General features: G+C 41.4%; 4 protein-coding genes and 1 long non-coding RNA gene across 6 annotated transcripts in view; 1 reads left to right on the forward strand and 4 right to left on the reverse strand.

Annotated features, from left to right (window-relative positions):
* Window positions 1–268: 268 nt before the first annotated feature.
* LOC137984617 (acylphosphatase-1-like) lies at window positions 269–5297 on the reverse strand. The gene is made up of 4 exons (XM_068831788.1): window positions 5197–5297; window positions 3751–3767; window positions 1550–1659; window positions 269–822 (listed from the first exon to the last, which is right to left on the reverse strand). The coding sequence occupies exons 1-4, from the start codon at window positions 5249–5251 to the stop codon at window positions 708–710; spliced, it is 297 nt and encodes a 98-aa protein (XP_068687889.1). The 5' UTR covers window positions 5252–5297; the 3' UTR covers window positions 269–707.
* Window positions 5298–5341: 44 nt separating this feature from the next.
* LOC137985326 (uncharacterized) lies at window positions 5342–7639 on the forward strand. Its single transcript, XR_011119281.1, has 3 exons — window positions 5342–5420; window positions 6999–7158; window positions 7325–7639. It is a non-coding gene; the product is annotated as an uncharacterized lncRNA (long non-coding RNA).
* Window positions 7640–13078: 5439 nt separating this feature from the next.
* On the reverse strand, window positions 13079–17352 carry LOC137984455 (tetratricopeptide repeat protein 28-like). The gene is made up of 6 exons (XM_068831627.1): window positions 17329–17352; window positions 17047–17275; window positions 16360–16922; window positions 14854–15896; window positions 14585–14762; window positions 13079–14263 (listed from the first exon to the last, which is right to left on the reverse strand). Exons 1-6 carry the CDS (start codon window positions 17350–17352, stop codon window positions 13079–13081), a joined length of 3222 nt encoding a protein of 1073 aa, XP_068687728.1.
* Window positions 17353–17459: 107 nt separating this feature from the next.
* On the reverse strand, window positions 17460–19239 carry LOC137984456 (nephrocystin-3-like). Its single transcript, XM_068831628.1, has 4 exons — window positions 19216–19239; window positions 18934–19162; window positions 18264–18685; window positions 17460–18158 (listed from the first exon to the last, which is right to left on the reverse strand). The coding sequence occupies exons 1-4, from the start codon at window positions 19237–19239 to the stop codon at window positions 17460–17462; spliced, it is 1374 nt and encodes a 457-aa protein (XP_068687729.1).
* Window positions 19240–19245: 6 nt separating this feature from the next.
* Window positions 19246–25989, reverse strand: part of LOC137985229 (uncharacterized) — a 21501-nt gene continuing 14757 nt past the window's right edge. For both annotated transcript variants that reach the window (XM_068832780.1, XM_068832781.1), the window contains 2 exons: window positions 24482–25350; window positions 19246–23659 (listed from right to left, as the gene is read on the reverse strand). In XM_068832780.1, coding sequence (XP_068688881.1) covers window positions 19347–23659; window positions 24482–25313 — 5145 coding nt within the window. In that variant the 5' untranslated portion in view covers window positions 25314–25350 and the 3' untranslated portion in view covers window positions 19246–19346. The remainder of the gene's footprint in view (window positions 23660–24481; window positions 25351–25989) is intronic.

Here is a 25989-nt window from a genome sequence, read left to right on the forward strand (position 1 = left end):
CCCTTTGATTTTGTAGCCATCTATTTCACCATGGCACCACAGAAGGGTACTAGTTACTATAGTCACTCAGTGCCTAAATAAGCATGAAGATTTCACAGTCTTGTCCACAGAGGCCCAAGTATTTTTTTTTAATATCCTGGATCAAGAAACATAAATCACCACTTTCAAACCAGGAAGTCTGCAGATTATTGAACTCTGGCCTTTTGGCATTGTATCAGAAAGTTGAAGTATTAGTGGTAACTTGCCTATGGTACATCACAAATAGAACTTTAGTTCAAGCTTTACTTAAACTGACCATAAGGGGAAACAAGTTTACAAAACATGTTACAAACTATTGTGATAATGCAAAAAATAGTGAACATAATTATTTACAAGACAATCACTGTGTTGTGGGTAAACCATTTGAAAACCTGACAACAAGCATTAACGTCTCCCTGTTTATTTTTTGTTCATAATAAGAGCTGCTGTACTGCAATCTGGAAAATTAAGTTCTATATGTACACCTGGGATTGCCCACTTTGAGGGAGAAGGGGACCTCATAAAGTTAATACAAAATGACTCTTTTTTAAATCCCTCCAAAAATTCTCGAACTGGTGCATACTTACTAAAACAGGGAAGTTAAATGGCACCTCAAAGTTATTTATCTTCTCTGCAAAAGAATAGAAATAAAATTGTCTCTTTGCCTGTTGAAAGACGTGACATTGTGACTATTTGCGGATCGTAAAAGTGCTAAATTCAAGACTGGTTATTGTTTTTTCATTCCTAAATTCACATCTGTCAATTCTGGACTTCGGGCTTCCTGTTTCTTTCAACCACTTTTTCCTAAAAATCAGAAAAACCAATAATGATTTTACTACATATTTTGACCTTTGACAGCAAATTCAAAACAAAGCATATTTTTCATTAAGAAAGCTCTCAGTTTGGTCCAGATTGGAAGCAGTGGTCCATGATTGGGCGAGGAAGAGCCTCTTGTCCTTATTTCACCTTACATGTTGACATGATGGCAACATGCATGTCGGGTTATATCACCAGAAACGGATATCTTGTTCCAGGATGCAGTACCTAAGCCTTTTCACCACTGAAATGGCCCCTATTGGCAAGTAAAATCGTCTGGGTTACACTGTAGACAGAGTAAAATCTAAAACTGTCGCTCTTCCAGGTGGGAGGGAGAGGGTAAACAACTCCTACATGCATTCTGTCTAACGCCAGACATTTTTAGTCATCAAATTAGGGGTGGTTCAGGAGACAATCGGTTGCTAATGACGGAACCCCTAGGAATTTACACATTGAATGGCCTGGCCCGGGTTGCTCGAGACATGGTTATTGCCGTAAACCAGGATGGAAACCTATAAGATTTGATACCTCTTAACCAACCGTTAGCAGTAACCAGGCTTCAAGCAACTGGCCCCTGGATAAGATCTCAACAACGTGGTGGCTGCTACAGACACTGCATTCGCAAGGTGTTGTTGTAGTCTGAACTCATTTTGACAAAAATAATGTTGAGGGGGTGAGAATTTTATTCATGACCCATTCTTGACCGTTCACTTACATGATACGGATATTTGCTCTTTCTCCTTGTAATTGTCCAACCACAGTTTTACGTTTTGTATTCATCACCCAGCCAACAATGGAATGTTCTGCAGCAGTCTGTTTGGTGTTCTGCAAATCAATCGCGTACAAAATGTGATTTGCCACATGTGAGTTGTGAAGTCATTTTGTTCACAAGCAACCATGAACACCTCTTGTGGGTATTATGGAGACAACTGAGGAAAGCTGTGCTGCCTACTATAACAAGAATGATAAACTGTCAGGCACATCACCAAGAACTTCTTTGGGATTGAAGATTGCCAGAATTCTGTAGCATCCCTTACCATTGCTGGTGCTATGGGACATATATGGTCCAAATATGGAAATGGCATGGGAGAACCTATGGCCCATACGTGGGTATTGTATTTCTTTGATATGGGTTATTTTCCCCCATATCAAGCCCATAAACAGTGACTGTCTTCACTTAGCACAATTTTATTGTCTTATGCTATGGGATTGCTACGTATTTTGTAAAGTTCCATATATTCCCCATAGAATCTGGTATGGGAATGACATGGGACAGTCCCATACCAATCCCACTTGTTGACTGACTAGTCTCTATGGGATTGCTACGTATTTTGTAAAGTTCCACATATTTCCCATAGCATAAATCTGAGGAAAGGTATGTGACATTCCCATACCAATCCCATATGATCATTGACTCTTCTCTATGGTATTGCTATGGGTAATTTTGATGAAGTCCCATACCAATACCATACATGATCCAGGACTTAAACATATGGGAAGTCTACGGTTTTCTTCCCATTTACTTCCCATAGCCCAAAATTTGACAAAATATGACCCCATACCAGTTCCATATCATCATCCAACCTTCCCATGCCATTCCCATATATGGGTCAGATATGGCCCAAGCAACCCCATACCATTTCCATACTTTTGCTTTGGTAAGGGATGGATCAGGGCATGGGCCTGCCAAGGACTTTTATTATATTATTTGTAAACGCTAAAGACCGTAGAGTAGTTGCTGTGAAGCCACAAAGATCCTCGGGTAAACAAGGCCCAAGTATCCAATATGCTTTTTAAAGCTTGCCTTCACGTCAGTCAAGGATGCACGTATTGGGATGGCAAATTTCAAGCTTGTGCTCTGTCGTGGTTTGAAATTTACCATCCCAAAACACTCATCTTCAATTGACATAAAGGTCAGCTTTGAAAAAGCTTATTGGAAACTTGAGCCTCGTTTACCCAAGGATCTTTGTGACTTCACAGCATCTAATAATAACAATAATAATAATATCATCATTATTATTGTTACTATCATTAGCAAGAAAATTATGAACTGATTTGTTGTGATGAGATGATTTTATGCATTGCTGCATTGCTGGGATCAGCAAGGATACTAAGAAAAGTATTGGAAATGTAAAGGACAGGGAAAAGAAACATTTTGGTGTTCATTGGCAACTTGTTGTTGCCCGACACCACAATTTTACCAGCTGTTAAAAACTTAAGCTGAGAAGTATGACTATGAAATAATAATAATAATAATAATAATAATAATAATAATAATATCATCATTATTGTTACTATCATTAGCAAGAAAATTATGAACTGATTTGTTGCGATGAGATGATTTTACGAAACTATTATACTAATTAAAGACGTTCATTTAAAGTGCCCCTGTGATTAAAAGTGTGTTTGCTTAACACCTGACTGGTTTTCACGGTCCGCAATTACTCACGTTCAAAGCTGACCGATTGGACCTCAGAGGATGGGATTCAGGAAAAGTGACATCAAAGGCTCACTAGCTTAAAATGTCAGCGTGTGAATGCAGAACGCAAGTTTAAAAGTCTGAAAACCTGAAACTCTGTAGCGTACACACGCATTGCATTTTTAAACTAGTGAGCCTTTGACACCATTTTCTCCTCGATCCAACTCTCTCAAGATCTTAAAGTTAGTAATGGTGGACCACTAAATAACAAAAATTCTAGTTAAAATAAACAGGTGTCTTTTTGAAATCAAGGCTTAAGACTTTGGTCGCTTGGTGTTTAGTTAACATAGTTTTGAAATCCAAAGGAACATAAGAATTGATTTTTTTGGTCACAGGGGCACTTAAATCTAATACTCTGCTGTGTTTATTATGACATGCAGCTGATCAAGGTTTTGAAGTTTGAACACAATATTTTTACTTTGCTCTAAGATTCTTACCTTTCGAAAGAACACACCTGAAAAAAAAGATTATAATTTACTACTCTGAAAATTTACTTCCCAAGTACCAGTTCAGGTACATACAATAAAATAATTAAGTGAAGCTATGATCTTCGCAGTTATGAGAGCAATTTTTGCAATTGCGTAGAGAAGCCTGAAAACTTCAGGACTTCAACGGGGTTTGAACCCGTGACCTCGCGATTCCGGTGCGACGCTCTAACCAACTGAGCTATGAAGCACAATTGTCGAAGAATGAAAACAAAAACCTTCCAGCATAGAGTAGCTGAACCATCCTAAGAAAATGTGCCTTAACTTCCTGTTCTTGTGGAGAGTTCATTTTGCCAACAAAAATTAAATAAACCAATAATAATAAAATTAATAGTTATGCATACTGTCAATCAATTACCTATGCATAAGTTTAGAAAAAGTGCAACTTATTTAACTACACCTGAGCTGAAGCTGCTGGATGGATGAAGTCTACTTAAAATTAATGATACTTTGGCATCATTATAGATCTGGCCCGGGTTGCTCGAAGCATGGTTAGCGCTAACCAGCATTAAATACCATGGAAACCTTCAGGTTTTGATGTCTCTTAACCAACGGTTAGCGCTAACCAGGCTTCGAACAACCGGCCCCTGCAGAATAGACCTGGGTGACACCTACCCGTAGGTTTTGTAATTTTTGTGGCACGTTGAAAAGCAAATTTAGGGTGAAAAGTTGGGATGATTTTGTTAAAAGATACAGTGCAAAAAATATAAGACTATCTTTAGTCTCAAAGCCAATTACATGTAAGCAAACAATCCATGTATTTAGGAGGCTCGGAAGGGTTTTCCATTGAACTCAACACCTAAAACACCCAATATTGCCATACTTAAGCTGCTTGCACCCGAAATAGATAAAAGCGGAAATGAAGTTCTGTTACAATTGTGCTGCGCAATAAAAATTATAGCTCAGTGACCTTAATCCCGATCTTTTTTTAACACCAGAAAGATTTGTTTCTTTGCATTCTTCAAGAAAATCAAAAAGAAATATATTCAAAGGATTGTTTTCTTTTCATGTAACAAGTTCAGTGCTTTAATGGATAACATGAATTTTTCTCATACAACATACAAGCCAGAGAATTACGACGAATTTATATTTGTTGTAACGTTGGCATGGCAACAGTTGAGGCCTTACTATACAGCCACCGGCCCTTACAAAATTGTAGTACGTTTCTCTACTGAAAGGACGGTCAGTGTTTAATCCTCCTGCATTGAAAACCCACTGTTACATGAGGAAAACCCTTTCGAATCTCGTAATGTCCGTAATTAAATTCAGCTCATATTTGAAACAAGCCTTTCTTGTGTACCTGTAGCTGCTCCGTTTTGACACTCGGCAGCATTAGATTCCAATTACGTTTTGACGATTTTCAACTTTAAAGAAGTCAATAACTTTAAATTAATATACCTTGCACTTTCCCAAATACCTCAAAGTCCACAGAGAGCAGTGTACGGGCAGCCATGTTGTTTATTTACTTTCCACAGTAGATCCTTCATGTATCAAAACACAGATTATCGTATTCGTCCCATGCCCAGGGCACTTCATTGTTTATTGCGCCCCTAGGGACGCCTGTGCAATTTCTATAGCTCGGTAAATTATATCCTTGTCACAAGAAAAGTAAGGAAAGAAAGGTAAGGGCTCTGTGGCAATTGAAACGCGAAGTTCACCATTAAAATTGAATCGTTGAACTGTTCAAAGCTGGCCAAAAGCTCGTATATTTACTGTTATTTTGACGAGCTCAGAGGGTGAAACCACAGAACCATAAATATCATATTATTTTTGACCTGCCGGTATTATTACCTTAATGCATCTTACACGTGACTAAGGGGAAAATTACATTGCACACAATGTCATTACCTGTCCCTAACCCATATCTTACACGAAACAGATTAATAAGTCATGTTTACTCAGGGACCACTGGGATCGGCATCAAGGTGAGCCACTGATAGTTCAGCGACTGGCAGTCAGTTCATCAGTCAGCCAGTCATTTAATTATTCGTTTATTTGTTACTGTGATTAGTTTGCCATTTGTTGGCTAGTTCAAGTGGCTCATCAATCAGTCAGTCATTCAGTCTGTTAGTCTGCAATTTAAGTCAGTCAGTCAAACTGTACTGTCAGTGAAGTCAGTGTATCAGTTAATCATTTAGTCTGACAGTCAGTTACTCAATCAGCCAGTCAAGTCAGGTTGTCAGTCTGTCTTTCAGTCAGTCAATCAGACAGTCAGCCAGTCACTCTAAATGTTCGTCTCAGTCAAATGGTGTGTTACAGCTGTAATGCACCGATCAACTCGAAACTTCAACATCCCCTCATCCCCCCCCGGGCATTTGAACTTTTGAAGATGGGATCGTTCAAATTCCCGCCCCGTCGGGCCAAAATGGTGTTTAAATGCCCTACTAAAGAATAATCATCGTCGGCTCCTCCTGTCTTCAATAAAGACCTTTTGAAGACCTTTTTTGTAAGCCAATCGCTCACAAATGCTACATCTCTTCCTTTAAACACTTCCATCTTGGACAAACATGTGTTTTATAGCTGTATTAGCGACTTCGGCGCCCGACAAAAAATTTGAAACCTGACACTTCCGGTTCAATTTTCCCCACCCCACGCAGGCAAAAGTCAAGTGCCCAGGGTTTGCCTGGGGGTGGGGGGATGTTGAAGTTTCTATTTGATCGGCGCATAAGTCAGTCAGGCAGGTGGTGGATTAGCCAGTCATTCAGTTACGGAGCCTGTTAGTCAAATTATCAGGCAGTCTGCCAATCCCCCATTTAGGTTAGTCAAGTCAGTCAGTCATCAAGTCAATCTGCAATATGTCTGTCAATAATTATTGGTCGGTCAGTTAGTGAGTCGATCAGTATTTCACTGTTTTGATCAGTCTCCCTGTGTTTCATTCATTCATTTTTTATTGTTCGTTGCTTTATTCATTCCTTTTTTCAGTCAGTTCAGTACGGTCAGTCATTTCATTAAATACATTGTAATGATAGTCAAAGTTCTTCCTCCTTTGTTGAGTTTGTCAGCCAGCCATTTGTTCTTATGCTCATGACATCCCACCTTTTTAGTCTGAGTTGACACATCTCACCCAACCTATGGTATGTTTCATGATTTTCAAACAGTGTCAAGACAATAATTGAGATCAAAATCCTGTCTGGACTCAAAATTGAATGTGCGATTTTTTAATATTTCTCTTTTTGTGGCATTCACTTTTTCTTTTTCAGTCTTGTTTCCAATGGTCTTTTCACTGATATCAGTGAGGAAGCAAACTATGTTCCCATCATGATGAACTTCTTACCTCAGACAAGCAGTCAGATAACTCAAGAAATGATTGAGGTTAAGCTTCAGAAGATGCGACAAGAACATTCTTGAGTCTTCTTGCAAGTAAGACTATATTGTCCCATTTCACGACAAGATGAACGTTTCTTCTGTAGTGTGTGTTCTTATGTAAGCGCTTCACTTTTATTGGTCTTTTTCTGTTCTTTTCCGAGCTGTTCCTCAGGAACAATTAATAACAGTTCTCTTTTTTGTCTCCTCCTTTTTCTGGTAGGTTAATAAAGGAACTGTTCGGTCATGCTTACGACTTCAATATTTAATGTAAATCATAGATAGTAAAACATGCAATGAAGGAGTACCTGCAATGATAATACTCATCATAATAATCCAAAACATTACTTCTCTTGTTGGTTCCGATTGTAAGTTCCGTTGCTGTTCCTCTAGTAGCGTAGCCAATCAAAATGCAGCATTTGCATTAGTCCACTAGTTGGGTGATACTTATAGCAGATATTTTGTTTATTTCAATAAATTTTACGGTGGAAAAGGTTGTTGTGACATTTTTTCGTCCACCCGAACTACCAAAAATAAAGCTTTTTAACGACCTTTGTTTGACATATCTGTTATTAATTACATTTTCTCTGTTAAAAATTTGCATACGACCTTGAAATAAACATCACCACAACACACGCACGCACGCACAAGAAATTTAGGGGCTGTTTACATGGAGGTAGGAAGATCCTAGCACTAGGAAGATCCTAGAAGGCGGATCATTCTAGCGCCATATGTTTTCTGTATTCAGTTTACATGCAAGAGGTCGTTCTTGGCCCTAGTGCTAGGATCTTCCTTGCTGTGAACTAGGAAGATCCTAGCACGTGATTAATCTCTTCCTTTTGACAGAATATCTTGCCCTTCCACAGGAATTTTAGTGTTTTTGCGATCGACTGTCATTAATCCTTGGCTGAGAATTCGAAATTCAGTGTTTTATATAAAAACTATGTTATTTTTTCTTCATCTGTCTTTTGGCTTGCGTTTTGCTGTTACCGTATAGCATAGAATTTTTGCGGGACTTTTATTTTGCGGATTGGCGATTTTTTTAAGTTTGCGGCGCGAATTGACACTGAGAAATTTCCGGCGGAAACTAATTTTTGTGGTTTTTTTTTTCAAGCAGCAAAACTATATTCAACTTCTATCACTTTTTGGTAAAAAAAAACCCCTCAATCATCGAGATCATCGAGAACGGCTGGGGAAAATATGGCATCCTGGAGGCCTTAAAAAATAGTTAACGTGACCTTTTGATTGACTGCTTTGAGTTCGTTTCTTTATATGCCCCAGAGACTAGAAAAGTATTGACTTAACCTTTTATCGTTGTAACAAGCTCCAATTGCTTTTTCTCAATGCAAATATGAGATGCGCGACCCTTTGCGACAAAAAGGCTTGGGAACGATGGAGCCAATTTTCCCCTTCCGCTGGTCCGGCGCCTATTTGGCGGAGGTGTCCCTCTAAAATAAACGCTACGTCGAATCCGAAGAACTCGGTGTCTTTCTTCAGGACTCAACCCCTTTAAGAAACGAGAATGAGCCGTTTAAAACGATTCAATAACAATTCAAAACACAAATTTATCTTAACATCAAAAGAGCTTTCTTTTTTTTTTTTTTTTTTTTCATCCCTAGTCTGCTTTTTCGATACACGCACGAATTGCTGACCTATGAATCAATTTATTCCTTCTACCGGAAGAATGTCTTCTTAATCCTTAACACTAAACTTTACTTTCATACTAAAATTAGCGTTATTCCTTTACAAAAACGTTGCAGGGTTAACTCAGCAGTTAAGCCACCATAAATTTAAATATATCATTTTCGCGTTTTTGCTCTTTTGAACGTGCAAAATTTTGCAAATCAAGACGAATGAAAAGGTTCGGTGCTGCTGCGTCGGTGGGGTTAAAACGGGAAAATCTGGTTTCATCAAACGAATTGATAAAGTTAAATTAACCCTTTCATTCCCAAGATTGAACTTTTACTCTCCTAACTAGTACCGTAGATTTCTTTGTTGGGTAGTCATGTGAGAATTTGGTGTTATATCAATATCACACCTGTTAAGCTGATAACTATCTTTATTTTCAATACCTGTCTGACTGACATTTTATTGAAATTTTGAGGAGAATTTACATGCTGATCAATCCTGGGAGTCTAAGGCTTAACCAAAGTAAAAAAAAATGTGAAATGGTTTTTCGAGCGTTTCGAGCACCGACGAAACTTCAAATAGCAAAATTTTTTTTCATGGTGTTCAATTTACCTTTCTCGACTCGTCTGATAAAGCCAGATTTTCTGCAAATCACGCCCGTCATTATTCTTTGTGATTTGTTAGATACAACGCGGGCTACGCGAGCGATTTTTTGCTTGCGATGGCCAACGATCAGTGGTGGCTACACTTGGCGAGACATTTTTCGCGATTCGCATCTGATTGGTTAGATATCCCCTTGATGCGTCACAAATTGTCACGAATGCAGGGCAAAACGTTGCACCACGGCTACGCGAGTAACAAAGTTCGCGACTTTGTCGTGAAAAATTCAGCTCAATCAATTTCTCGCGATTTTTGTTCTGCGATTTTTTCAGCTGTCGCGTGAGGGTGGCGAAACGGGTGATTTTCACCGCGGGCTGGCGACGCAACAATTTATAATGGTTGCAAAAAAAGTTGCAAAATTGGCCATACAATGGTTTTCTTTGTCTTTCAGTTTCCTGCAATTTGATTGGTTACCTTAAACAAGCTTTGAAATCTGATTGGCTGTTTTGTTTTAGTGTTCCTTTCTCATTGGCTGAGGAAATGGTGCGATTTAGACCAAAAAATTAGATTGCAAGGATCACCAGTGATTTCTAAATGGATGTAATAAACATAAAAATAATCATCGCATCACCATCGCAAGCAAAAACTCGCTCGTGTAGCCGCGGCTTAATGAGTACCCTAATTTCTGGTTTACAACGTGCTTAACGTTCTCTCCAGAACTGCGTGATTTCCTCAGTACTTAACGTTGACGGAATACATTATCGTACTAATTTTTAAATCATGAGTTAAGTTAGTCTCATGAGTAGGTTGGTCAATGCAAAGACAGTTCGTCGAACTTAATTGAGTCAAATGTCGGATTTATTATGAACTTAATTCGTTCTATATTGTAACCTTTACAATGTCAAGAAGTGTGAATAAAAGGCCGTTTACACGACAGAAAAATTTGGGTCCGGACCCGTCAAAAAAGCGGTACGGACTCATAACTTTTGTAAAGAAACACTGGAGTTTCCACAGGGCCATAGGCGCCTATGGTCCTGCAGAAACTCCAGTCTTTCTTTACAAAAGTTATGAGTCCGTACCGCTTTTTTGACGGGTCCGGACCCAAATTTTTTTTGTCGTGTAAACGGCCTTTAAAATAAACAGAACTGAATGAGGAACGGAACATTCGCCAAAAGGGATTTTTCGATCTTAAAGCGGATTTCGCGTTCCTTTCGATAAATCCAAATCTGGATTTTTGATCCGGTGAATTTTTTTTTCAAATAGGATTCGCTGGATTTGAAAAAAAAAATCGAAACCCAGATTTTTAGGGATTCGGGATGTGTGCTGTTCTATTCGCAATCTATTCGAAATTGAACCAGTGGTATTTCCAGCTGAAGCATATTCAGTCCTTCCCATGGTGTTAGACCATGAAGATCGTTGGATAGAGCGGGGCATCAAAGAGGCCATCTATATCCGGGTTCATAGGCCGGACTTGAACCGTGACACTGGAAGATACCTGCTCCCCCACATCTGGGACAATCTGTTGCGGTCACGTGTTGCTAAATCACGTGACCGTTAACAGTTTACCGGTTCACAATTCTTGTTTTTCATTTATATGTGAACAAGCCTCCGAGAAGGAGCGGAAAGCTGGTACGCTTCAACTTTCTATAAGTACTGTGTATAAGTTTTTAAAACTAGTTTAAGAAAACTCTTGTTGAGAACGATAAATTCGTTTCTCTTTTCTACCTTGAGAGAGGTTTCTACCACTGAGCTCTTCTCTTGCGTAAGTTGGCACACGTTTGTCGTATTTAAAGGGTTTGGATGGTCGCCAGGTGATTGTATATTCCGAGGGTGCGTTGCTTCAAAAGATAACTTGTGCATTATCGTTGTCTTTCACGACATGATTTTTACATCTCTTTACCTTCGCACAAAGAGAGCGAAGTATCATAAAAATAAATTGAATATGAGCGATTTCAAGGTAAAATAGAAAATGAAAGGTGCACACTTGCACTCTCACGTTGTTGTTAAAACCTCAAATTTGGTGATTTCACGTCGTCATTATGCAGAATACCACAAACATATGCACCAAAATGCGTGTCCCACGTGCAGCACGATTATTTTATCCCTCTTAACCAATGATATGATTGTTTTGTGGCGTTGTTGTTGCCACAGCGGTCGTCTCAGTGATACAATTTAGCGCTAACGAGTGATGGCTCCCATTAAAATAGTTTGTTTTATATCAACAGTAGAGGAATGGGAAAATGTAATTAGACTGCAAAATAGACAATTGGTGTTCTTCTAGATCTTCTTCAAACCGTTTTGTCTAAATATCAAAAGCTCGCTGCAGTGATCTAACGCAACCTGCAAGATCTCCACTAATCAATGTATGAAATCCCATGAGCAATCTTCGCCAAAGTTAAAATAAGGCTTCTTCCCGTGGTTTTGTGATATAATCCCCTTATTTGGCTTTTTACTCACAAATTACGATAAAATGGAAAGTTTTAGAGCTTTCTTACGACACTTTTAACACCAAGTAAGAGCTAGCCATGCATAAAAACGAGTTCATGCTTAAACAATGCACAATGCATTTAGTTGATTTCTCTTATCCATTTCGCGTACATCATGTTCAAGGAAATCTTTTGGGGGAAGAAAGACTCCTCAACACTCCTGCTGTTCACTACTTTATTTGATGTTCTCTAACGAGTAGTTTGTTCAAAGAGCACCTTAGACCGAAAGATTCGTTTACTTCTCGGTCCAGGCAACGCATCGCGATTGGTCAAAGGATTAGAGGCTTAGAACGCAATAACGTCAACTACAAAAGGAGTGATTAACGTGAACTACGAAGGTGTACCTACGGCTGCACGAAACGTGGTCCACGCCGACGACTTAAAAATTTGCAGTGCCGTTAGGTCTTGAGCAAGATCATTTAAGACCAATCGCAGTTGTTGGTTGACCAGGATCACTAACCAGTAAACCTTCTGGTAAAATCACCTAATGAATGCTGTCACCCCGAGATCATAGTAACTATCAGCTGTGCTTGCATGATCTTCCCCAAACAGCTTTATCCGCACATCTAATGCCCGTTGAGCAGACTTCAGAGCAGAGGTAAGATCACCTAATGAATGCTGTCACCCTGAGTTCATAGTAACTATCAGCTGTGTCTGCATGGGATTCTCCGAACACCTTTATCCCCACATCTAATACCCGTCGCTTTGACTGCAGAGCAGAGGTAAAATCACCTAATGAATGCTGTGTCACCCCGAGTTCATGGTAACTATCAGCTGTGCTTGGATGTGATCTTCTCCGATCAACTTTATCCGCACATTTAATGCTCGTTGGGCAGACTACAGAGCAGACGTAAAATCACCTAATGAATATTGTGTCACCCCGAGTGAATGGTAACTATCAGCTGTGCTTGCATGATCTTCTCCGCACATCTAATGCCCGTTGGGCAGACTGCAGAGCAGAGGTAAAATCACCTAATGAACGCTGTGTCACCCCGAGTTCATGGTAACTATCAGCTGTGCTTTCATGATCTTCTCCGAACAGCTTTATCCGCATATGTAATGCCCGTCGCTTTGACTGCACAGGAGAGGTAAAATCATCTAATGAATGCAGTGTCACCCCGAGTTCATGGCAACCATGAGCTGCGCCTGCATGATCTTCTCCGAACAGCTTTATCCGCACATCTAATGCTCATTGAAAAGACCGCAGAGCAGAGGTAAAATCATCTAATGAATGCTGTGTCACTCCCACTGAATGGTAACTATCAGCTGCGCTTGCATGATCTTCTCCGCACATCTAATGCCCGTTGGGCAGACTGCAGAGCAGAGGTAAAATCACCTAATGAACGCTGTGTCATCCCGAGTTCATGGTAACTATGAGCTGTGCTTTCATGATCTTCTCCGAACAGCTTTATCCGCATATGTAATGCCCGTCGCTTTGACTGCACAGGAGAGGTAAAATCATCTAATGAATGCAGTGTCACCCCGAGTTCATGGTAACTATGAGCTGTGCTTGCATGACCTTCTCCGAACAGCTTTATCCGCACATCTAATTCCCATTGAGCAGACTGCAAAGCAGAGGTAAAATCATCTAATGAATACTGTGTCGCCCCGAGTTCATGGTAACTATGAGCTGTGCTTGCATGATCTTCTCCGAACAGCTTTATCCGCACATCTAATGCCCGTCGCTTTGACTGCAGAGCAGAGGTAAAATCATCTAATGAAGGCTGTGTCACCCCGAGTTCATGGCAACCATGAGCTGTGCCTGCATGATCTTCTCCCAACAGCTTTATCCGCACTTCTAATGCCCGTTGATAAAACTGCAGAGGAGAGATAAAATCATCAAATGATTTCTGTGTCACCCCAAGTACATGGTAATTATGAGCTGTGCTTGCATGATCTTCTCCGAACAGCTTTATCCGCACATCTAATGCCCATTGAAAAGACCGCAGAGCAGAGGTAAAATCATCTAATGAATGCTGTGTCACTCCGACTGAATGGTAACTATCAGCTGTGCTTGCATGATCTTCTCCGAACAGCTTTATCCCCACATCTAATGCCCGTTGAAAAGACTGTAGAGCAGATTTTAAATCATCTAATGAATGCTGTGTCACCCCAAGTGAATGGTAACTATCAGCTGTGCTTGCATAATCTTCTCCCAACAGCTTTATCCGCATATGTAATGCCCGTCGCTTTGACTGCAGAGCAGACGTAAAATCATCTAATGAATGCTGTGTCACCCCGAGTGAATGATAACTATGAGCTGTGCTTTCATGATCTTCTCCGAACAGCTTTATCCGCATATGTAATGCCCGTCGCTTTGACTGCACAGGAGAGGTAAAATCATCTAATGAATGCAGTGTCACCCCGAGTTCATGGTAACTATGAGCTGTGCTTGCATGACCTTCTCCGAACAGCTTTATCCGCACATCTAATTCCCGTTGAGCAGACTGCAAAGCAGAGGTAAAATCATCTAATGAATACTGTGTCGCCCCGAGTTCATGGTAACTATGAGCTGTGCTTGCATGATCTTCTCCGAACAGCTATCATCATCTAATTCTTGTTGAGCAGACTTGAGAGCAGAGGTAAAATCAACTAATGAATGCTGTCATCCTGAGTTCATAGTAACTATCAGCTGTGCTTGCATGAGATTCTCCAAACAGCTTTATCCGCACATCTAAAGCCTGTTAGGCAGAACGCAGAGCAAAGGTAAAATCATCTAATGAATGCTCTGTCAGCCCGAGTGAATGGTAACTATGAGCTCTACTTGCATGATCTTCTCCGAACAGCTTTATCCGCACATCTAATGCCCGTCGCTTTGAGTGCAGAGCAGAGGTAAAATCATCTGATGAATGCTGTGTCACCCCGAGTTCATGGTAACTATGAGCTGTGCTTGCATGATCTTCTCCGAACAGGTTTATCCGCACATCTAATGCCCGTTTGGGCAGACTGCAAACAAGAGGTAAAATCATCTAATGATTGCTGTGTCACCCCGAGTAGATGGTAACTATGAGCTGTGCTTCCATGATCTTCTCCGAACAGCTTTATCCGCACATCTAATGCCCGTTGAAAAGACTGCAGAGCAGACGTAAAATCATCTAATGAATAATGTGCCACCCCGAGTTCATCGTAACTATTAGCTGTGCTTGCATGATCTTCTCCGAACAGCTTTATCCGCACATTTAATGCCCGTTGGGCAGACTGCAGAGGAGAGGTAAAATCATGTAATGAATACTGTGTCACCCCGAGTGAATGGTAACTATTAGCCGTGCTTGCATGATCTTCTCCGAACAGCTTTATCCGCACATCTAATGCTCGTTGAAAAGACTGCAGAGCTGGGGTAAAATCATCTAATGAATACTGTGTCACCCCAAGTTCATGGTAACTATGAGCTGTGCTTGCATGATCTTCTCCGAACAGCTTTATCCGCACATCTAATGCCCGTCGCTTTGACTGCAGAGCAGAGGTAAAATCACCTAATGAATGCTGTGTGAGCCCTAGTTCACGGTAACTATGAGGTGTGCTTGCATGATCTTCTCCGAACACCTTTATCCGCACATCTAATGCCCGTCGCTTTGACTGCAGAGCCGAGGTAAAATCATTTAATGAATGCTGTGTCACTCCGAGTGAACGGTAACTATCAGCTGTGCTTGCATGATCTTCTCCGAACAGCTTTATCCGCATATCTAATGCCCGTTGAAAAGACTGCAGAGCAGATTTTAAATCATCTAATGAATGCTGTGTCACCCCAAGTGAATGGTAACTATCAGCTGTGCTTGCATAATCGTCTCTCAACAGCTTTATCCGCATATGTAATGCCCGTCGCTTTGACTGCAGAGCAGACGTAAAATCATCTAATGAATGCTGTGTCACCCCGAGTGAATGATAACTATGAGCTGTGCTTTCATGATCTTCTCCGAACAGCTTTATCCGCATATGTAATGCCCGTCGCTTTGACTGCACAGGAGAGGTAAAATCATCTAATGAATGCAGTGTCACCCCGAGTTCATGGTAACTATGAGCTGTGCTTGCATGACCTTCTCCGAACAGCTTTATCCGCACATCTAATTCCCGTTGAGCAGACTGCAAAGCAGAGGTAAAATCATCTAATGAATACTGTGTCGCCCCGAGTTCATGGTAACTATGAGCTGTGCTTGCATGATCTTCCCCGAACAGCTATCATCATCTAATTCTTGTTGAGCAGACTTGAGAGCAGAGGTAAAATCAACTAATGAATGCTGTCATCCTGAGTTCATAGTAACTATCAGCTGTGCTTGCATGAGATTCTCCAAACAGCTTAATCCGCACATCTAAAGCCTGTTCGGCAGAACGTAGAGCAAAGGTAAAATCATCTAATGAATGCTCTGTCAGCCCGAGTGAATGGTAACTATGAGCTCTACTTGCATGATCTTCTCCGAACAGTTTTATCCGCACATCTAATGCCCGTCGCTTTGAGTGCAGAGCAGAGGTAAAATCATCTGATGAATGCTGTGTCACCCCGAGTTCATGGTAACTATGAGCTGTGCTTGCATGATCTTCTCCGAACAGGTTTATCCGCACATCTAATGCCCGTTAGGGCAGACTGCAAACAAGAGGTAAAATCATCTAATGATTGCTGTGTCACCCCGAGTAGATGGTAACTATGAGCTGTGCTTCCATGATCTTCTCCAAACAGCTTTATCCGCACATCTAATGCCCGTTGAAAAGACTGCAGAGCAGATTTAAAATCATCTAATGAATGCTGTGTCACCCCGAGTGAATGGTAACTATTAGCTGTGCTTGCATGTTCTTCTCCGAACAGCTTTATCCGCATATCTAATGCCCGTCGCTTTGACTGCAGAGCAGACGTAAAATCATGTAATGAATGCTGTGTCACCCCGAGTGAATGGTAACTATGAGCTGTGCTTTCATGATCTTCTCCGAACAGCTTTATCCGCATATGTAATGCCCGTCGCTTTGACTGCACAGGAGAGGTAAAATCATCTAATAAATGCAGCGTCACCCCGAGTTCATAGTAACTACCAGCTGTGCTTGCATGATCTTCCCCGAACAGCTTTATCCGCACATCTAATTCTTGTTGAGCAGACTTGAGAGCAGAGGTAAAATCAACTAATGAATGCTGTCACCCTGAGTTCATAGTAACTATCAGCTGTGCTTGCATGAGATTCTCCGAACAGCTTTCTCCGCACATCCAATGCCCGTTAGGCAGAATGCAGAACAAACGTAAAATCACCTAATGAATGCTGTGTCGCCCAGAGATTATGGTAACTATCAGCTGTGTCTGCATGAGATTCTCCTAACAGCTTTATCCGCACATCTAATACCCGTCGCTTTGACTGCAGAGAAGAGGTAAAATCATCTAATAAATGCTGTGTCACCCCGAGTTCATGGTAACTATGAGCTGTCCTTGCATGATCTTCTCCGAACAGCTTTATCCGCACATCTAATGCCCGATGAAAAGACTGCAGAGCAGAGATAAAATCATCTAATGAATACAGTGTCACCCCGAGTTTACGGTAACTATGAGCTGTGCTTGCATGATCTTCTCTGAACAGCTTTATCCGCACATTTAATGCCCGTCGCTTTGACTGCAGAGCGGAGATAAAATCATCTAATGATTGCTGTGTCACCCCGAGTTTATGGTAACTACGAGCTGTGCTTGCATGATCTTCTCCGAACAGCTTTATCCGCACATCTAATGCCCGTTTGGGCAGACTGCAAAGCAGAGGTAAAATCATCTAATGATTGCTGTGTCAGCCCGAGTACATGGTAACTATGAGCTGTGCTTGCATGATCTTCTCCGAACAGCTTTATCCGCACATCTAATGCCCGTTGAAAAGACTGCAGAGCAGAGGTAAAATCATCTAATGAATACTGTGTCACCCCGACTTCATGGTAACTATAAGCTGTGCTTGCATGATCTTCTCCGAACAGCTTTATCCGCACATCTAATGCCCGTTGGGCAGACTGCAGAGCGGAGGTAAAATCATCTAACGAATGCTGTGTCACTCCGAGTGAATGGTAACTATCAGCTGTGTCTGCATGGTCTTCTCCGAACAGTTTTATTCGCACATCTAATGCCCGTTGAAAAGACTGCAGAGCAGAGTTAAAATCATCTAATGAATACTGTGTCACCCCGAGTTCATGGTAACTATGAGCTGTGCTTGCATGATCTTCTCCGAACAGCTTTATCCGCACATCTAATGTCCGTCGCTTTGACTGCAGAGCAGAGGTAAAATCATCTAATGAATGCTGTGTCACCCCGAGTACATGATAACTATGAGCTGTGCTTGCATGATCTTCTCCGAACAGCTTTATCCGCACATCTAATGCCCGTCGCTTTGACTGCAGAGCAGAGGTAAAATCATCTAATGAATGCTGTGTCACTCCGAGTTCATGGTAACTATGAGCTGTGCTTGCATGATCTTCTCCGAACAGCTTTATCCGCACATCTAATGCCCGTTGGGCAGACTGCAAAGCAGAGGTAAAATCATCTAATGAATGCTGTGTCACCCCGAGTACATGGTAACTGTGAGCTGTGCTTGCATGATATTCTCCGAACAGCTTTATCCGCACATCTAATGCCCGTTGAAAAGACTGCAGAGCAGATGTAAAAACATCTAATGAATACTGTGCCACCCCGAGTTCATGGTAACTATGAGCTGTGCTTGCATGACCTTCTCCGAACAGCTTTATCCGCACATCTAATTCCCGTTGAGCAGACTGCAAAGCAGAGGTAAAATCATCTAATGAATACTGTCTCGCCCCGAGTTCATGGTAACTTTGAGCTGTGCTTGCACGATCTTCTCCGAACAGCTTTATCCCCACATCTAATTCCCGTTGAGCAGACTTCAGAGCAGAGGTAAAACCACCTAATGAATGCTGTCACCCCGAGTTCATAGTAACTACCAGCTGTGCTTGCATGATCTTCCCCGGACAGCTACATCCGCTCATCTAATTCCTGTTGAGCAGACTTGAGAGCAGAGGTAAAATCAACTAATGAATGCTGTCACCCTGAGTTCATAGTATTTATGAGCTGTGCTTGCATGATCTTCTCCGAACAGCTTTCTCCGCACATCCAATGCCCGTTAGGCAGAATGCAGAACAAAGGTAAAATCACCTAATGAATGCTGTGTCGCCCAGAGATTATGGTAACTATCAGCTGTGTCTGCATGAGATTCTCCTAACAGCTTTATCCGCACATCTAATACCCGTCGCTTTGACTGCAGAGAAGAGGTAAAATCATCTAATAAATGCTGTGTCACCCCGAGTTCATGGTAACTATGAGCTGCCCTTGCATGATCTTTTCTGAACAGCTTTATCCGCACATCTAATGCCCGTTGAAAAGACTGCAGAGCAGAGATAAAATCATCTAATGAATACAGTGTCACCCCGAGTTTACGGTAACTATGAGCTGTGCTTGCATGATCTTCTCTGAACAGCTTTATCCGCACATTTAATGCCCGTCGCTTTGACTGCAGAGCAGAGATAAAATAATCTAATGATTGCTGTGTCACCCCGAGTTTATGGTAACTACGAGCTGTGCTTGCATGATCTTCTCCGAACAGCTTTATCCGCACATCTAATGCCCGTTTGGGTAGACTGCAAAGCAGAGGTAAAATCATCTAATGATTGCTGTGTAAGCCCGAGTACATGGTAACTATGAGCTGTGCTTGCATGATCTTCTCCGAACAGCTTTATCCGCACATCTAATGCCCGTTGAAAAGACTGCAGAGCAGAGGTAAAATCATCTAATGAATACTGTGTCACCCCGAGTTCATGGTAACTATAAGCTGTGCTTGCATGATCTTCTCCGAACAGCTTTATCCGCACATCTAATGCCCGTTGGGCAGACTGCAGAGCGGAGGTAAAATCATCTAACGAATGCTGTGTCACTCCGAGTGAATGGTAACTATCAGCTGTGTCTGCATTGTCTTCTCCGAACAGCTTTATCCGCACATCTAATGCCCGTTGAAAAAACTGCAGAGCAGAGGTAAGATCACCTAATGAATACTGTGTCACCCCGAGTTCATGGTAACTATCAGCTGTGCTTGCATGGTCTTCTCCGAACAGTTTTATTCGCACATCTAATGCCCGTTGAAAAGACTGCAGAGCAGAGTTAAAATCATCTAATGAATACTGTGTCACCCCGAGTTCATGGTAACTATGAGCTGTGCTTGCATGATCTTCTCCGAACAGCTTTATCCGCACATCTAATGCCCGTCGCTTTGACTGCAGAGCAGAGGTAAAATCATCTAATGAATGCTGTGTCACCCCGAGTACATGGTAACTATGAGCTGTGCTTGCATGATCTTCTCCGAACAGCTTTATCCGCACATCTAATGCCCGTCGCTTTGACTGCAGAGCAGAGGTAAAATCATCTAATGAATGCTGTGTCACTCCGAGTTCATGGTAACTATGAGCTGTGCTTGCATGATCTTCTCCGAACAGCTTTATCCGCACATCTAATGCCCGTTGGGCAGACTGCAAAGCAGAGGTAAAATCATCTAATGATTGCTGTGTCACCCCGAGTACATGGTAACTGTGAGCTGTGCTTGCATGATCTTCTCCGAACAGCTTTATCCGCACATCTAATGCCCGTTGAAAAGACTGCAGAGCAGATGTAAAAACATCTAATGAATACTGTGCCACCCCGAGTTCATGGTAACTATTAGCTGTGCTTGCATGATCTTCTCCGAACAGCTTTATCCGCACGTCTAATGCCCGTTGGGCAGACTGCAGAGCAGAGGTAAAATCATGTAATGAATACTGTGTCACCCCGAGTGAATGGTAACTATCAGCTGTGCTTGCATGATCTTCTCCGAACAGCTTTATCCGCACATCTAATGCTCGTTGAAAAGACTGCAGAGCTGCGGTAAAATCATCTAATGAATACTGTGTCACCCCCAGTTCATGGTAACTATGAGCTGTGCTTGCATGATCTTCTCCGAACAGCTTTATCCGCACATCTAATGCCCGTCGCTTTGACTGCAGAGCGGAGGTAAAATCACCTAATGAATGCTGTGTGAGCCCTAGTTCACGGTAACTATGAGCTGTGCTTGCATGATCTTCTCCGAACAGCTTTATCCGCACATCTAATGCCCGTCGCTTTGACTGCAGAGCAGAGGTAAAATCATTTAATGAATGCTGTGTCACTCCGAGTGAATGGTAACTATCAGCTGTGCTTGCATGATCTTCTCCAAACAGCTTTATCCGCACATCTAATGCCCGTTGGGTAGACTGCAAAGCAGAGGTAAGATCATTTAATGAATGCTGTGTCACCCCGAGTGAATGGTAGCTATCAGCTGTGCTTGCATGATCTTCTCCGAACAGCTTTATTCGCACATCTAATGCCCGTTGAAAAGACTGTAGAGCAGAGGTAAAATCACCTAATGAATACTGTGTCACCCCGAATGAATGGTAACTACCAGCTGTGCTTGCATGATCCTCTCCGAACAGGTTTATCCGCACGTCTAATGCCCGTCGGTCAGACTGCAGAGCAGAGGTAAAATCACCTAATAAATGCTGTGTCACCCCGAGTGAATGGTAGCTATGGGCTAAGATTTCTTTTGTTTCTTTTGTATTTTTTCTTTTTTGGATATCAAGCGCAGACTTTTTGAAATAAAGAGCCTTTGAGTAGTTTTTCTTGCTGTGGTGCAATTCACCGAGGCATAGGTAGAACCCTGCGAGAGGCTGATTGCATTCTCGAGAAAGACTGGTTGAATCAACGTTTTCCTTTGGGGCTGAAGAGCTATCTTTAAATTGCTCGAGGGTTCCTTGGTGACGCGCGACTGATTCTTCGAAACCTGATACAACCATACCTTCTTCGATGAATGTTGACCCCAGAAGCTCGACAACATTACCGCAGAAATGAAACAAATGAAATGGAGTTTTGGAATTAATTTTGAGATCACTTAATATTTGGAGGGCAGGATTGATTACAAATTGCATGGTGTCAGTGTCAAAGAAATTCTTTGCTGCTTCCATGACGTGAAATATAACAAGGAATTGCATTGGCCAAATACCTAAGTTACAAGTGTTTATTTGCAGCTTTTTGCTATTGCTTGGTTCTTTTCCTTTGCATCCCTGAGGTGGAATAACAACCAGTTGCTCGTCTGCGGCGGAACTGCATTCCTTGCGTGCTTTGTTATAGTAGTAATTTGAGGTAGATGGGTTGTTTAAGAAGTGATAATAGACAGCAAAGACTTGGCAAACAATGAGCCTTAAAATTTTGTGCTCTTCGCTTCCACGCATTAAAGGAAGAGCCTCTTCCAGACACTGGATCCCGCTCTCAACCTCGCCAATAACAAGCTTACAGATGCCAAAATAACACAAGTATTTACTCCTTTCATCATCAGAAACTGGATAAGATTTCGACTGGATTTCATATGCCATCTTGAGAAGTTGCATTGCACTTCCTTCTACTCCCCAAGTAATTTCACCAAACGCTTTAGACGTTAGTAAACATCTCTGGTAATGTGCACTTCCCAGAGCATTGGCTGCCTTTAATGCCAAATCGTAGATATTGTTAAAATATATATTGTGTGCTTCACTATAACACCAAAACAACGAATCTAGAAACAACTCTGCCTTTATCAAAACTTTAACAACATTCTCGGCTATCCTGGAATCTGTGCAACCGTCTTCTAGGCTTTCCATAAAATGCTGCTTTTCCTCATAGAATGCGATGAATGCATCCATGGAATAACCATTTAGAAACTCATCATTCAGTTTCTCGAAACGAGAAATGTAATGCGCATGGAAGCGGCACTTTGCATTTGCCACTATTTCTTCCAGTCGCTGTTCTCCCGCTTCTCTAGCAAATGATTGAAGGAGCTTGTGCATTGTGAATGTTCCATGCTGGGAGTTTGAATCGAGAAGGGATTTTCTTCGGAGTCTTTGCAACATTTTCTTAGCCTCAATCTCCCCCGTAATATTCATTACAGCTGAGGCGAGATCCATGGTAAAACATCCCGGAAGAACAGACAAAGACACAAATGCTTCTTTTTCTGCTGGGGAAAGTCTGAGGAAGGATGATTCATATAGGAACTGCAACCTTTGATTAGACGGATAATCTGGATTGTCCAAGATGTCGACGATACTTTCTGTTGCGGACTCAATGAACTCAATCAAACACTGACTTGGATGACCATCATCTTCACAAACGAAAGAGCACATTAACCTCATTGCAAGAGGCACACACCCACATATTTGAGCAATTCTTGCGCAGTCATCCGGACTAGCATTTGGCACTAAATCAAGAACTAGAGTATGAGATGAGGTGTCATCCAGTGGCCTTATTCTTATTGATCTGTGACCTTGGAAATTCAAGTTCATAAACTCAAATGATTCTCGTGTGGTCACCACCAGAGTTATTCTCTCATTTCGCGCAAGAATTTCTTCAAATAGTTGCAGGACGTCTTCTTTTACTTTTGGAAAGCCACTCTCTAGTAGATCATCTACATTATCAAGAATAAATACGAGAAAATCTGAAATATTGCCGAGGGTCTCAATTAGATCATCTTCAAAGGACAGCAGCTGAGGTACTGATCTCTGAATCGAAGTGGTCGGTTGCCTTACAAGGCTGAAAAGCTTCGATGTTAGATCTGCCTTTGTCTGAAGTCCTCGTAATGAAAGGAAATAAACATGAAAACCTTGAGATTGTAGTTGGTGGCCCACCGCTATTCCAACCGATGTCTTTCCGAATCCAGGTGAGCCCCAGATCGTTACGATCCGAGTGTGGTCGGAACTCACGATGTCCACGATCTCTTGGCATTCACTCTTTCGGCCAGTAAAGTTTGGAACCATTGAAGGAAGACAAGATCTTGGGACTGTTGGCTTGATGTCTTTGTGATGCAAAAGTAAAACACATAGTAGACATTGCCTATATTATTTTGGATATCCTTTGTCTCATTGAGACTTTATAAACTGAAGAGAAGAAATCAAGAATTAAAAAGAAACAGTATCTCAACTTCGTGCATATAATCTGAAATGTTACTCGTAATCAGGATAAATTGTCACCCACAGTAGACTTATTTCCCTTTCTTTTTCAATGCTTTGTAGTCGTTTAAACCAAATACAGACCCTGTGGAATATTGGCCACGTTCCTGAGATTACGTCACTGAACAAATTTCTCTTCACTGCATAAATTATCTAGTTATAATAAGGAAAGAAAATTAGTTTGTGACGCCATCTCAGAAGTTAACCTATGCCTCTCATTAGCTTAGCTGCGGGACAAATTTAATAACTAACAGTTTCTTTTATTTTATGTGACTAACAAGGATGGCACAGTCGGTTAGTGCGCGGCCTTGGTGCAAGAGGTCCTGAGTTCGATTCTCGGATCTCGCATCCTTGTTTCGACTTCTTACCTTTCCGTGTAGCTAAGTAGCTTTAAATACTCGTAAAACGGAGCACTGATGGAGATTGGGGAGTAAATTGAGCGCACCGTCGACCTCAGGTTTTGGAAGTTGAATTACTATTACGAGTTATCGACGTTAAATATGGTTACTTTACTTTACTTTAAACCATGCGAAATATGGCTTCTTTGCTACGTGGAAGATCTGCCTGTCTCGTTATCATCTTTTCATTGACAGTGTGTTTTGTCACGCCCATTGCTATCTCCTGCTGTTGTAAAAAGAGGCTTAAAAACAGTTAAGTCCTATTTTTACCTTTATTCCATTCCAGTTGCATCCTCAAGTTTTCCACAGCTGAAATCATATCCTCTGCTACCCTTGTAGAAACCTTTTCGCCTGCCATTTGTTCCAACCTAGCGACCTCGTCTTTGTTAGCAGCGAGGATCTCCACGTTCTGTTTTATGCCTGTTAAGAAATCCCTTATCTCTTCGAAATCTGCATTTCTACTCTCTAAACATGTTATGTATGCTTGATTCTCTTCCCTTCCATGCTGTTCCAACAAACGTACTTTTGTTGTTGGAAAGTCAGATGCAGTCAAACTTCCAATTGCATCAATCGACGCAGCGGAAATTCCCAGAGCTTTGAACGCTTCTTTAGCGTATTGAATGTTACGGTGAAATGTTGCATTGTCCATCTCCAAGCGAGAAGAATGACAAACTGCATTCCTCAAACGCCGAAGCTGATCAATGGCCAGTGCAAAGGTCTCGGCATTATCTCCTTTTGGGCTCAATACAGAACCATGGAAACTTCCATGAGGAACAGCTCGGGGCTTCACATACAAATCATTTAGTGTTTTGGAATGAATTCTGAAGGACGTTGCAAAGATGGTAGCCTGGAATAAGGCGGTGCAATCCCATTCATTGTACGACTGGTGGGTAGGAACTTTAGTTGTTCCTCCTTCTTCAGAGACAAAGAGATTTCTCACAGCAGTGGAGTCATCCCAAAGCTGAAAGCCAGGGCGATGCCCAATAGTGCTGTCCCACATCGTCTTAAAAGTCTGACGTAAAGCCTTTGGGAATTCATTTAAAACCAGGGACAAACACTTGAAATGATTTAACTCCTCATCACGATAAGGGTGCAAGGACATCACGAATTGGTGCTAATAAAGCATTGCCTCAAAGGATCTAAATAAAAGATAAATGAATAAATACAATAAGCGGATTTCATTTCATTCTTCTCTTACGGGGAAAGACTGAAAATATTATTTCCTCATTAATTTTTTTCGCTTGAGAAGAGAACAAGTCATTAATTTTCAAAGTTTTGATGTCTGAAACGGATTTTTTTTCAAAGGTACAGAGGGAAGGAGTTCCATTACTCTCTCTGTGTCGCAAACATTTGCCTCGCTTACAACACTGAAACGGCGTATAGTTCATCCGTCGCAGAAACCGGGCCGAAAACGTTTTGTTTGTAAACAAAAGCCCTATCCGATATTCTTTTTCCTTTCGGCGCAAGAGATATCTAGTATAGTGTCGACATACCTAAAAAGATCTCATGGTCAATCCGTAAATTAAGACATATCTTGACGCTACTCTGGTTTGGAGAAATTTGAATGCAAATTACAAAGATCCAATTAGCCTTTCGACATTACAGTCAATCCTTTTTCAATCATCAAAATAAAATTAAATCAGAAATCAGTGAAACACTCAATTGTTTCTAGACACAAAAACTATAGCTTACGTAAGAGTTAGCCTAATGGACAGAGAACCCGAGAAAAATGCGACCAACCCTAACGCAAAGCTTATAGCCCAGTGGTCCATTGGTTA

The sequence above is a fragment of the Montipora foliosa genome, chromosome 14, assembly GCF_036669935.1.
Source record: "Montipora foliosa isolate CH-2021 chromosome 14, ASM3666993v2, whole genome shotgun sequence".
NCBI lineage: Eukaryota > Metazoa > Cnidaria > Anthozoa > Scleractinia > Acroporidae > Montipora > Montipora foliosa.